The 12998-nt window shown below is 31.3% G+C and overlaps 1 protein-coding gene across 1 annotated transcript; it reads right to left on the bottom strand.

Annotated features, from left to right (window-relative positions):
- Nucleotides 1-1938: 1938 nt before the first annotated feature.
- Nucleotides 1939-6409, bottom strand: LOC128164660 (protein PFC0760c-like). The gene is made up of 5 exons (XM_052828621.1): nucleotides 5784-6409; nucleotides 5223-5264; nucleotides 3667-3696; nucleotides 3511-3543; nucleotides 1939-3191 (listed from the first exon to the last, which is right to left on the bottom strand). Exons 1-5 carry the CDS (start codon nucleotides 6382-6384, stop codon nucleotides 2770-2772), a joined length of 1128 nt encoding a protein of 375 aa, XP_052684581.1. The 5' UTR covers nucleotides 6385-6409; the 3' UTR covers nucleotides 1939-2769.
- Nucleotides 6410-12998: the final 6589 nt, after the last annotated feature.

The raw sequence follows: 12998 nt of genomic DNA, 5'->3' as shown, positions 1-12998 counted from the left end.
AATATAGGAAAGAAAATCCCAGAAAAATATAAAAATTTCCAAAAAAAAAAAAATTCTAATAGGTATAATAAATTATGTTAACATCGTTCATTGGTGTATTCTTTGGACTTACTTTATGATAGTTATATTGAGAGCACGAGCTCCTCGGACTTGAGATAAAAATCATTGCACGGACTAACTTCACTTTTCCGAATAGCTATATTTACTATGGTAACCTTCACATATTTGGAAAACTGGCCGTTCTCTTTCTGTAAAGTTTTTCGACACTAATAATAATTTCCTGACTTTGAAGTATTTAACGTCTGCTCAAAGCATGTACTACCGAATTACTTTTACCAGGTGTACTAACAATATGATTGTTCTAATTTTGTAGTTATAGAGCCCATCTTTCTTTAAATCTGTATATTTGTCTATATGTAGAAAAAGGTTTTGTGGTTAATTACACCGTCATATTGTCTTTGTACGGCATCTGTTCAATACATATCAGTTCTGTCAAAACAACAATAAACAAAATTCTATGAATCGCAAATAAAAACAAGAAAAAAACAACAACATGTTATTCCTTACATTTCTAACGCTCGTCTGAGATCAAAAGGTATATTTAGCCATTTTAAAGTTGTTAATCATGCTAACAAAATCACAAGTTATTAAGAGTAGTAATTTTCTGAGTCAGTATCAGACATTAGGTACAAGCACGTGTATAAGATAACCGCGAACGCTAGAGAGTTTGTTTCCTTTCAGAATATATGTTTGTTATATAATTAATTTTAACCCTTAAAATGATGGCCTTAACAATAAAACAACTATTCTTAATTAATAATATTCATCGCAGATCGCCAGCTTTTTATGAAAGACACCACAAAATCATTGTAAGGCTTGACCAGAAATTCAATACAACCGGAAGTGTTATCTTATTATGAAGGTCAAAACGTCATGTAAAGACGTATCCATCACTTCATTAGGGAAAGTCACTTTTCTCCAGCACCTGCAACTGCACGGCAAATTTTAGGCCACACCAATTGCCTTTGAGGACTGGACGTTAAAGATCCAAGGGTGAGGAAGTTCCTCAGCATCCGAATTTCGCAGAATCAGAATGAGAATGAGACGACATAAACATCCAAAAAGTTTTTTATTCAATTAAGGAATCCCTATGAGTTCTGTTATTAATGCAATCGGAAACGCACGAAGTAATAATGTTGTCTAGTTATATCGTAAGATACCTGTGCCTACTTGACTTTTTCATAAAGCCCATAGGTATTTTGATTGAGTTTCTAAAAAGATAATTATTGCTTTGTTATTTAGTATTCTTCATATTAAATCATTGTCATGGTCAAAATAATTAAAATTGGGGAAGAGTGTACTAAAAGAACTTGCCTGGGGTGCTTGATATTTTGAGTAGTATATTTCGCACAACGTTTCTTTTATATGTGATTACAAAAGTTTTCAAATTAAAAAGATACGGAGGAATTCATTAGCAAAATCTAGCAGGTTTTTTAAAACAATGATTTCGATTTATTTTTTTAGTGGTTTAATAAGGAAAATATGGAAAAAAATTGGGAGGAAAACGTCTAAAGAATATTTTTTAAAGATTTACAACATAATCACTTGCTATGGACTGTTTCGGATCCTTTGTCTAAAATGGGGTACACATTAAACATTTTAAAAGGGAAATAACTCGCAACAGGAAGTAGCAATTTCATATTTATGTGTAATGGAAACGTATTGTAATTTACAACATACCCTAAAAATTTGAATGCAATTTAATAATCAAAGTACTGAAGAACTGACGGGAGTTGATTTGTCGATGTTTATTTATTTATTTTAAAATATTTTTTTTATTTTCTATAACAAGTACATGTATTTTCTAATTTGAATTACGCACATTTTTATAATATGAATTTTTGGACTTTTTCGACAAGAATGTCGAGAAACCTCATATGAATAATGTTAAATAATATTTAAAGATAAAATTAATTCAATCAAACTATGTATCCGTGATAGAAATATTTCTCGAAAATTGTATGGATCCAAGAAATATTGAACTCTAGTCTCTTTCAACCAAACGCTGACACCGTAAATCTCCGACAAGGATTTACAGCCGAGCGTCGAGTTGAATGAGACTATATTGAACTCTGGCGTAGGAATACATACGACTATAAAAAATATTTAAATTGTTCGTACCATTTAAAATCTGACTATTTTCAAGGTATTTATAAATAAGTTTCCTTGAAAAACAATGCTTTAGCATACATTACATAGAATTCATCAATTATTTTCAAGAACTAAGTCTTGTCAGCAGCAATGATTTGTGCTGAGGTCCAAACACTGTTTCACTTTCGGTTTGTCTGAGTAACTGCATAGGAGAGTTGATTTAAATCAACTCCCAATAACTAAGCGAGATATCACAATCTGAAAAATGTCTAGAAGAATAATAACAATAATGAAAACATTCCATCAGAATCAGTCAAGGTCTTCCGTTGGAAGCGAAAGACCTTACAAATACATGTATGCTGTCTTGACTTTTTCTTGAAAACCCTTTAACTAAAAACCTTATAACATGGAGCATTAAAATTGATGTTTACAAAGCAAAGTTTACTTCGCAAAACCTCTTACATTTTGCCATAATTTCTAATATTGCTCATTTTATCTTCTAAAAACACATATTTATAGAGAAATAGAGGAAAGTATTGTTGGTACAATAAAGAATAAGCATTCTAACAGTTATGTTTATAAACAAATAGTCACTTGCAGCCATTCAAATTGAGTGTTTTAACTGTCGAAGCAATCATAGTTATAAGGAGTTTCATCAATATAATCAAAGTCATCAACTTCATTTTCATCTTCAGAATCATCAAATTTGTCTTCGATGTTCTTATCTCTATTGTCTTCATCATTGTAATAATAAGGGTAGTTACCATCGTCATTATTTATGAAGTCATTTGCATCGCCTTCATCACTCGTGTCTTCATAATTGTCATCCCCATTGACATCTCTATTATCGTCACCATAAACGTAATCGTCAACAAAACCTTTATATTCACCATCATCATCATCATCATCATCATCATCACAGTCGTCATCATCGTAGAATTCATAATTGTCATTCGCATTGCAATAATATCCATCATCGTCGACGTCTTCATGAAGGTCATCATTTCGGTCTTTCTCAGTACTTACATTTTGTAAGTTATCTAGTAAGTAACAACCAATAAAATTGATATATTGCTATAATGCAACATATGTTATCGTAAATGTACTTTGTTTTTAAATGAATTGTCTAGGGGTGGGAGAGGGGTTGTTTCAGGAAATTTCTATTCCGTTTTGTTTGATTTGGTTTCATCTTGCTTGATATGATATATGTACTTAAGGTAATTAAGGCATTAAGGTATTTAAGGGTAAAACTGAAAACATATATTAATATTTATCTTCTTTATAACATTAACTAGAATAGCGCATACTTACATGTATATAACCTTTTTTTTAAAACGTGTCTTATTTTAAAAAATATACCTTTTGGTTGAGTTTTGATCCTACTTTGTTCATCTACAAAAGTATGAGTTGTACAAAGTAAGTTGTCAATCTTCCAAAAATTATTTTCATTTTTTTAAAAAGGGGTGTTAATTTTGTTACTATTATTGATTGATTTAAATTTGTGAAGTAATTTACCTTCCAATTGTTTTGGTCGTTTTTCATTTCCTATAATAAAAACAAACAATTCACCTTTTTTATGTTGACATTTAATAATACAACTTAATCTTAATTCAATAAGCTAGCGCAAACACTGATGTAATGCATAGAATTAAGAATTGATAAAATAATATTCATATAGGATTAAATCCAGTAGATATATCGAAAACGTGACCAATGTGAAGCATATTGTTTTTATATCTACTTATTTTTATATGTTATACACTCATTAAATCCAAAACAAATCAGCTTAAATTCCTTAAATTATATAAACGTAATAGTTAATTACTTTTGCAATTCATAAAGATTTTTTTTTTTAAATAATCAGAATAAAACAAAGTAAAGATTGATCTTCATAAATTCCATTCTCATTTAATAAACAACCAGGTATGTTAATTCGGTAAATTTGGTCTCAAAGTCTTCCATACGTACTAGCAATTTATCAAGAATTGATTGCTTATTGTGTGATGATATGATCACAGATATAATTTATACACTTAATGTGAAAAAAATTTAATTATAAAAAAGATCTACACATATTCAAAAAATGATTGTTCCGTTGTTGCATTTGATTTTCCATATATGTTAGCTATCTAAAAAATACACAAGAATGTTGCGATTTTAAAAAAAAAAACATGCATGATTTTTTTTCATCGGATCTACTTCAAGTCTAATTGTGTCGAAAACTGTGCGTTCACCGTGTTGTACCATAAATAAGGTAAATACAGATTTCAGATAATTTGTTTACCTTCATTTTCTTCTCTGTTACATTCCTCAGGGTGTTTTCTCTTGTTTTCTAAAAAAAAAAGAAGAGCTACACGTTTGTACTTAATACACATTTTTCTGACTTCTCTCTGTTTACGTTGTCTGTTAGATTTGGAGGGAGGTTGTTGTTGTTAATTAAACCGATATTTTTTTGCATTAATTTTTATTTTGTTTTTAAATACACAGAATAAGGCAAACGTATAAGATTTCTAATTCCGATCACCTCATTTTATATTTTATAATATAGATATAGAACGTATTTTCGAATATATTTAAAATGTGATAACAAACAAAACATTATTTACTCTCGTTTTCATTTTATTGTTAACGTTTTAATGACAATATGTAATCAATATTTTGCCTGCTATTTAGAAATGAATGAAATCTTTAAATATAAAGAGAAATAAAAAAATAATATCTTTGATTCACACAGCCTAATGCAAAATAAATAAAAAAAAAACAAATGGATGAACAATATATGTGCATTGTAAACATAAGTAAAATGCAAGCAATTAAAAATACCGGATAGGTTAGGATATGCTAACCTTTGATAAAATGATAATTTTAACTTCACAATATAAGTTATAATATCTATAATAATATTTAATTTATTTACTCTACATGAGCTGATGTTAAAGCTATTATACATATACATCGTAAAACATAACAATTACGTATGATGGTAAAATGAGCTAATGACGGGAATTGTATCATAAACAGCATATTTAAAGGATAACTGCAAATAAAACTTAAAATACAAAAAATCTAACCCCGCTCTCCTCTGAATGTTCTTTCCCATTCGTCCATTCTCTCTAAAGAAAATGATTGCACAATTTATAAATAATGTAGGTAAATGTAAAAGCAAAATTTTGGGTAAAATTCCGTGATCTCTAAATTTACATTACATCAATATAAATTCCGGTATTTCTCGTATATTACTTTTAGTTTATGGTTTATTGGATGATCTAACACAACTTATTAAATTTATTCTTGTTATTAAAGAGAATTCAATAAAATAAATCAAAAGCAATATATTAAATATAGCTTTTAAGATAGTATAGTTTTATCATTTTTCTTGAATGTCTTGGATATTATTTTTAGGTCAAACTACAAAAGTAAATGTTCAAAATAGTAAAATATGTTTTTACAAAAAGTATAACATGATTATTGGTCGCAGAATTATGAACCCTTTAAATTTACAACGGATTATTCTGTGGATTTTGTTTACAAAATTTATTACTATGATATCAAATAACATATATTTATAAAATCATTTTATGTATCAATCTAAAAACAGTATTTTATGCAGGGTGTCCCTGATGTGTACTTACCATGTAATCTTTTTAATTCATCTTGGATCAAATCTGTTCTAAAAGCGGCAAGATCGCATGTAAGCAAACTTTTAACTGTCCGCTCATAGGATTCTCCGCCAATTAATTGTTTCTCAACTTCAAGTACTGCGTCGCTCAATTTATTCCAATGGTTTTGAAAGGTTGTATCATCCACTTCACCGTTTGTTGAATGGGCCGAAATCAAATTTCTTTGGAATCTAATCCGTTCTATACAAGCTGAAATGCTGTTGTCGCCTTTTATTGGCTTTTTTCCCCACCCGTTCTTATGTTCAGGTATTTTGCAAATATTCCGTAAAATTATATAGAGTAAAGAAATATCCAAGTCTTTTGGAGAAATTGGTATTTTACCTGCGACCGGATAGATCAGTTCATTTTGCTGACGATTTATGACTTTCTTAAGTTTACTTTTATTTTTATCCAGCTCTGACCTGAGCTCAGCAGGTTTAATATAGCGACTTAAAATGTCCCGAAATAAATCACTGCAAACTTTCATTATTAATTGACACAGACGGGCAAAATTTTCTGTTGATTTTTGTGGTCTGAAGTATAGAGATGTTGACGCTGCAGGACTATCACCCATCTTCTTTTTGCTGTTAAAAGTGTTTGAAAAAAGATTAATGATCTTATGTAGAAAATGTTTAAAGGAACACTTTCATATAACAAAAAAAAGACTTTACCTATAGGGCCGGAATGGAGTTTTGTCTTTACAAAAAGAATATCAATTTCCGTTCCACTTCTTGATTTTAGGTCATACACAGTAAACTCTAAATCTTAGGATCTAGTTACCATAATTTATTTTTTTTAAAGTTTCACAGTCGTTGTCCGAGCATTATGGGTTATGAACCTTTTTTTTTTTGATTTTTGTCTGCAGTTAACATTCTTGAATACGATACATGTTATTTATATGCGTTAATTTATAACCAAGGCCATACTGGCAACTATCGAAAGTCTCGCATGACACAATTTCAAACGTCGCAAACCATTTGATTATTTGCGACAAATAATGCACGTCGCCTTAGTTTTTCCAACAAAATAACAAGAAGAGTAATTTTTGTAGATGATGAAGGATTTTCACGAGGCGTTCTAACATTCACTGTACATTCAACTGAACTCTTTTCCGTATTAACAGCTGCATCCTTTGTGTTATGCCCCAGTCACACATTCACGGATCAACTCCACGGTTCTACTACGGAATATTTTCCACGGTTGACACCGGAAAATCAAATAATCGTGAATGCCCCAGTCACACATTCACAGATCAACTCCTAGGTTCTACTACGGAATATTTTCCACGGTTGACACCGGAAAATCTAATGATACGGAGTTAGTACGGATGCACTACGGAATGGATACAAATTGATACATACGAATTACTACGGATTTATACGGAGTTAAAACGGACTTCTACGTTCTAAAACGGTTTAGTAAGTTTTTCTAAGGAAATACTACGGTGATTTCATCCGTAGTGGAATTTTGAACATGTTCAAAAATTGTCACAGCTATACAAGTATTGCTACGTTTGGATACGATAACAGACGGAAAAGCCACGGGTCAATACATATCGCCACGAATGATTCCGGATTGCTTCCGTAGCTAATCCAGCATTTAATCCGTGAATGTATGACTGGGGCATAAGGAACGTACATTTATACCTGAAGCCGGAATGGCAAGGAGTCGAAGACTCTAATTGATCCAACCCCTCCATTTTTTCTAATATAGAACCTTCTTCCTTCATTTTTGGCTTAAAATGCATCAGTGCACACGTTCTTTTCAAAGAACGAACTGCATCTACTTTGCAGGACTTCTCTCCCCCCCCCCCCCCATTGTACAATTGATGTTCTGGAAAGGCAAACGTAACAGTTTTTGCTCGTCATGATTTTTTTCCGTTGCACCTGTTTCAAGTAACACAGAGTGAATGATTCTTGTCATCAAACAATGCGTGCTAGCACTATGATATAGTTATAATTGCTTTTACATGTAGTGAAGTATACAAACTTTTTCCACCGATATTTTTAATTCAAAGATAAAATGTGCATTTAATTAAGGTAGAGGATCAAAGATGAATATACAAAATGCTGCATTTTTTTAAAAAATGTGTTAATAAATGCCGGTAATGTTAAAAAAGAAAAAGTATGCCCACAGATGGATTCTTACCAGGGCACAAAAACAACAATATTGGTTTAGCAAGCGCTTAAACCTACTGAGCTATCCAAGACCTACACTTTTAGATGTAAATATACTAAGACAGTTGTGATAGAAATTAGTTACCGAATTTTTTTTTTCAAAATTCGACTCCAGGGCCGTGGTGCCTTTTCAAAAATTCTATCTTTATTTTTTCTTTCTTTATATTTTCCTTTCAACAAAACCTATCAAAATATAGGTTTGTCTAGGGACAGATCGGTGATATCTAGGCCAAAAACCATGCAGAAATAAACAATTTTACTAAGAAAATGCTGTTTATACTTATATAAACTTTTAAGATTAATAATAAAATTGCAAGAACAATAGTTTTTTGATACAGTTTCATAACGTTGAGAGAGATCTATGTCTATGAGGGCAAACCACGTTTATTGTTCCCAGAGACAGCAACTATTGTTTACGGGACATGTAGTCAGTAAAAAGGTATGTTTTTGTTGACCGACATAAGAAACATCATGCAGGTTTCAATTAAGCTAGGCAAAGATCACCCGTGGGTAAAGATATGCAAACGTTTTTCTTATAAATTTTTTTTCTTTCTTAACAAAAGGAAATAATTAAGACAGAATAATAAAAAGGTTTGATTGTTTCAAAGATCTTTTCAATAAAAAGCCAACTACCATATATTATATTTACAACATCTATTTGATATTTGGTATTTTATAGGTTAATCACATCAAAACTCGAAGAGTGTCATTTACATTCAATTCACTTTTGTAGACATTATTTAATCGGCTTTTAAGTTCTAAAATTTATTATTTCACATGAGACAGTGTAATAAAACATTCGGTTGATATATATATATATATATATATATATATATATATATATATATATATATATATATATATATATATATATATATATATATTTCTTCATTACAGGGTTTGAGTCTTTATTAATGTATTTAATTTAACTTTAATTTAAAACCTACCCGATCGTTTATTTTTAGAATTAGGTCATGGGCAGGTTTTGGAAGTGTAACAATGATCTCTTTTTAATGCATGGGATTTCCAGCGACGATCTCACGCATCTGTCTTGTAAAAACGTGAAAATGAAAGTAGTTTTGTTTGCATATTAATTCAGATCATAGCATATATATATATATATATATATATATATATATATATATATATATATATATATATATATATATATATATATATATATATATATATATATATCGTATTCATAGGATATCATTTTGACAAAACATGTATATATAAAGTAATTAAGGATACATTGTATTGATATTTTTTGTTTGTACTCATATATGATTAAACAACTTCTATTGAAAGATATTCTAGTTAGATTATGAAATTTACAACAACAAAAAACAAGAGAAACATACCGTTTAGACGATCGGGTTCTTACTTTTTTGCGTGGACCCTGAGGTCCACGCAGAAAATATATAAGCGAGGTTAAACGCAGAAGGATAAAACGTACGCTCAACTAGGACCTTGGGTCACCCGAAAATAGTTCTCCAAAATGAGTGTATTAATGAGCACTTATGGAACTTTTTTACAAGTGAAGATAAGAATGTAAATCTGCTTTCTTTTATTCTATATCCATAAGGAGACCACAGGTCACCTTACGTCCTAAAACAATGTCGTAATCATTTTGTTAATCAATACGGAAACAAAAGTCACCTAACCAGAGGCGTGTTCAACAGAGCGAGCGCTCGCGATCGCTCGCCAAAATTTGTGTTGCGGGTATAGGGAATTTTGGCGAGCGCTCGCGAGCTCTTGCTCTGTTGAACACGCCTCTGGTCTCCCTACAGTGGATCACTTCTGATGAATCTCCATATCGTAAAATGACACTATGCAGCTGTTAGGTGACTTTTGTTTCCGTATTGATTAACAAAATGATTACGACATTATTAGGTCCTAATTAATGACAAAAGAAAAAATAATTTTGGTAATTAATAGAGCAGGTGTCACTTTAAGTGAAATATTCATAATATGCCCAGAGGTCATCTTGGGTTCTATGAATTTTATAAATCTATAGGGAGGTTAGAGATCACCTTAATAGACTTTTAAGGATACAGATTCACAAGAAGCCATTCACTGCAGAGAAACAAGGGATCATTACAAATACGATATCAATAGAGGTCACCTTAGGTCCTGAATCAAGTGTAGTTATCATTTTGGTAATATATTGGAAGACCAAAGATCACCTTATGCCATTTTTTAAGATGGATCATCGCTAAAAATTAGCCACTGTAGGAGACTACCTTAATCTTAAGTGGAACTTCAATAAGGAAACCCAAGGTCACCTTTAGTCCTAAATCAATGAAATAAATATCTTATTTATTTATATAGGGAGACCATTGATCACCTTAAGAGAAATTTCCAAAAGGCGACCAGAGGTCTGACCTTTATGCATTTTTGAAGATAGAGATTAATTCACCAGAGGCAACTGTAGGGTGACTAGTGGTCACCTTACTTCGAACACCAATACGGAGAACAGAGGTTACCGTAGGTAACCAATAAAATAATTTTGTTAATCTAAAGTGAACTATTTATAATGACACCAGAGTTCAACTTTGGACCTAGATCACTAAAGTAATAATCTTTTGTTAATCTATAGGGAGACCGGAGGTCACATATTAAGAATGTTTGATGATGTTGACCATTTTTATACTATATTGATCTCCATTATAATAAAATTCTACAAAAGTATATAGAAAAATATTCACCTTTTTAGGGTTAAAATATATATATATATATATATATATATATATATATATATATATATATATATATATATATATATATATATATATATATATATATATATATATATGGAGTTTTCTTGACCAAATAAAATGTTATAGCGTAAAACATAATTTCTAAAATTTAAGATGGATCTGTTGCTTATTACGTTGACCACCCATCTCAATCTTTAAATAAACTATGCTAAGGAGGCTGCACCAGAAGGCATCCACTGTAGAGAATTTAGGGGTCACTCTAAATAGATTATCCAAACCAGACCAGAGGTCACCATAGGTCCCTAATCAATGTAATTATAATTTCATTAAGCTATAGAAAGACCAGGGATCATATTTTGTCATTTTTGAAGATGGAGGGACACCAGAAGTCAGCTACTGTAAGGAGACTAGAGGTCACCTTAGGTAGTAAATCAATGAAATAAAAATGCTGTTCACCTATAGGGAGATCTGAGGTCATCGTATGTCATTTTACAAGATTTTACAAGGTGGAAAGCTTCAACACAATTCAGCCACTGTAGGAAGACCAGGGGTCCTCTAAAGCGGAATATCCATTAGGAGACCAGAGGTAACCTTAGATCTTTAACCAATAAAACAATTTTGTTAGTCTAGAGAGTATGAGTCACTTAAAGTAAACTATTCAACATTACACCAGAGGCCATCTTAGGTCCTAGATCAATGACGTAATAATTTGTGAATCTATAGAGAGACCAAAGGTTGCAGTTTTGAAGATGGATATTCACCAAAAGTCAATCACTGTAAGAAGACTAAATATCACCTTACATTCATAAAGAGACTAGAGGTCACCTGATGTCATTTTACAAGATGGGGCAATTCACCAGAATTTAACTGTTGTAGGGAGACCGTAACCTTAGGCCCTACACCAGTAGAATAACTTTCTAAATTTAAAGAGCACTGGTCACTTTAAGTTAACTTTTCAAAATAACACTATTGGTTATCTTAGACCCTACATGCATGTACATCACTTAAGTACTGGAATAAGTTTGTAAATCTATAGGAAGACAAGAGGTCATTTTTATGCAGTTTTGTAGATGGATTTTCATCAGAATCTGTAAGAAGACTAAATATCACCTTTCCTTCATAAGGAGACTTGAGGTCACCTTAGGTCCAAAATCAATAAAGGAATTATTTTGTTATCTATAGGGAGACCAGAGGTCACCTTATGACATTTTACAAGATTGGGCAATTCACCAGAATTCAGCCGCTGTTGGGAGATCAGGGGAAACCTTAAGTGAAAAATCCATTAGGAGACCAGAGGTCACCTCAGGCCAAAAGCAATAAAATATTTTTTTAATCTAGATAGCATGGGTCACTTAAAGTGAACTATTCACAATAACACTATAGGCCATCTTAGGTCCTATATCAATGAAATACTGAAAGTTTGTAAATCTATGGAAGAGGTCATCTTAATGCAGTTTTGTAGATGTATATTCATCAGAATCTCAATCACTGTATGAAGACTAAATATTAACTTACATTTATAAGGAGACTTGAGGTTACCTTAGGTCCGGAATCAATAAAGTTATAATTTTGTTATCTATTGTGAGACTTAAGGTCACCTTATGTTAAGATTTTACAAGGTTAATCGAGAGTTTCAACAGAATTCAGTTACTGTAGGGAGATCAAGGGTCACCTTAATTGGAATAGCAATAAGGAGACCAGAATTCACCTCAGGTTCTTAAACAATGGAATTATAATTCTGTTAATCTATATAAACCAGTGGTCACCCCTAGTAAAATATTTATTATTAGATCAAAGGTCACTTTATGACCTAAATCAAAGTAATAATATTTCTTTTCATCTAAAGGTAGACCAGAGGTCACCTCAACGCAATTTTGAAGACAGAAATTCACCAGAAACATCAACTGTAGGAAGAGTAGGGGTCACCTTAAATAGAATATAAAACCAACGATCACATTAGGTCTTAAATCAATGTAGGTGTAATTTTGGTAATATATTCTATAGGAAGTCCATGGATCATCTTCTGACATTTTTGAAGATGGAGATTTACCAGCCACTGTAGGGATACCAGTGGTTATCTTAGGTAGAATATCATTAAGGAGAACACAGGGCACCTTAGGTCCCAAATCAATGAAAAATTATTTTGTTCATCTATAAGGATATCAGTGGTCAACATATGTCATTTTTTAAGAAAGAGATTGACCAGAAGTCATTCAAATATCCATAATGAGACAAGAGGTTACCTTAGGTCCTAATTCAATGTAGTAACTATTCCGCTAAACTATAGA

Source organism: Crassostrea angulata, chromosome 1, assembly GCF_025612915.1.
Source record: "Crassostrea angulata isolate pt1a10 chromosome 1, ASM2561291v2, whole genome shotgun sequence".
In the NCBI taxonomy this organism is placed as follows: Eukaryota; Metazoa; Mollusca; class Bivalvia; order Ostreida; family Ostreidae; genus Magallana; species Magallana angulata.
Note: the sequence above shows the minus strand (reverse complement) of the source record. Positions and strands in the feature narration are given on the sequence as shown.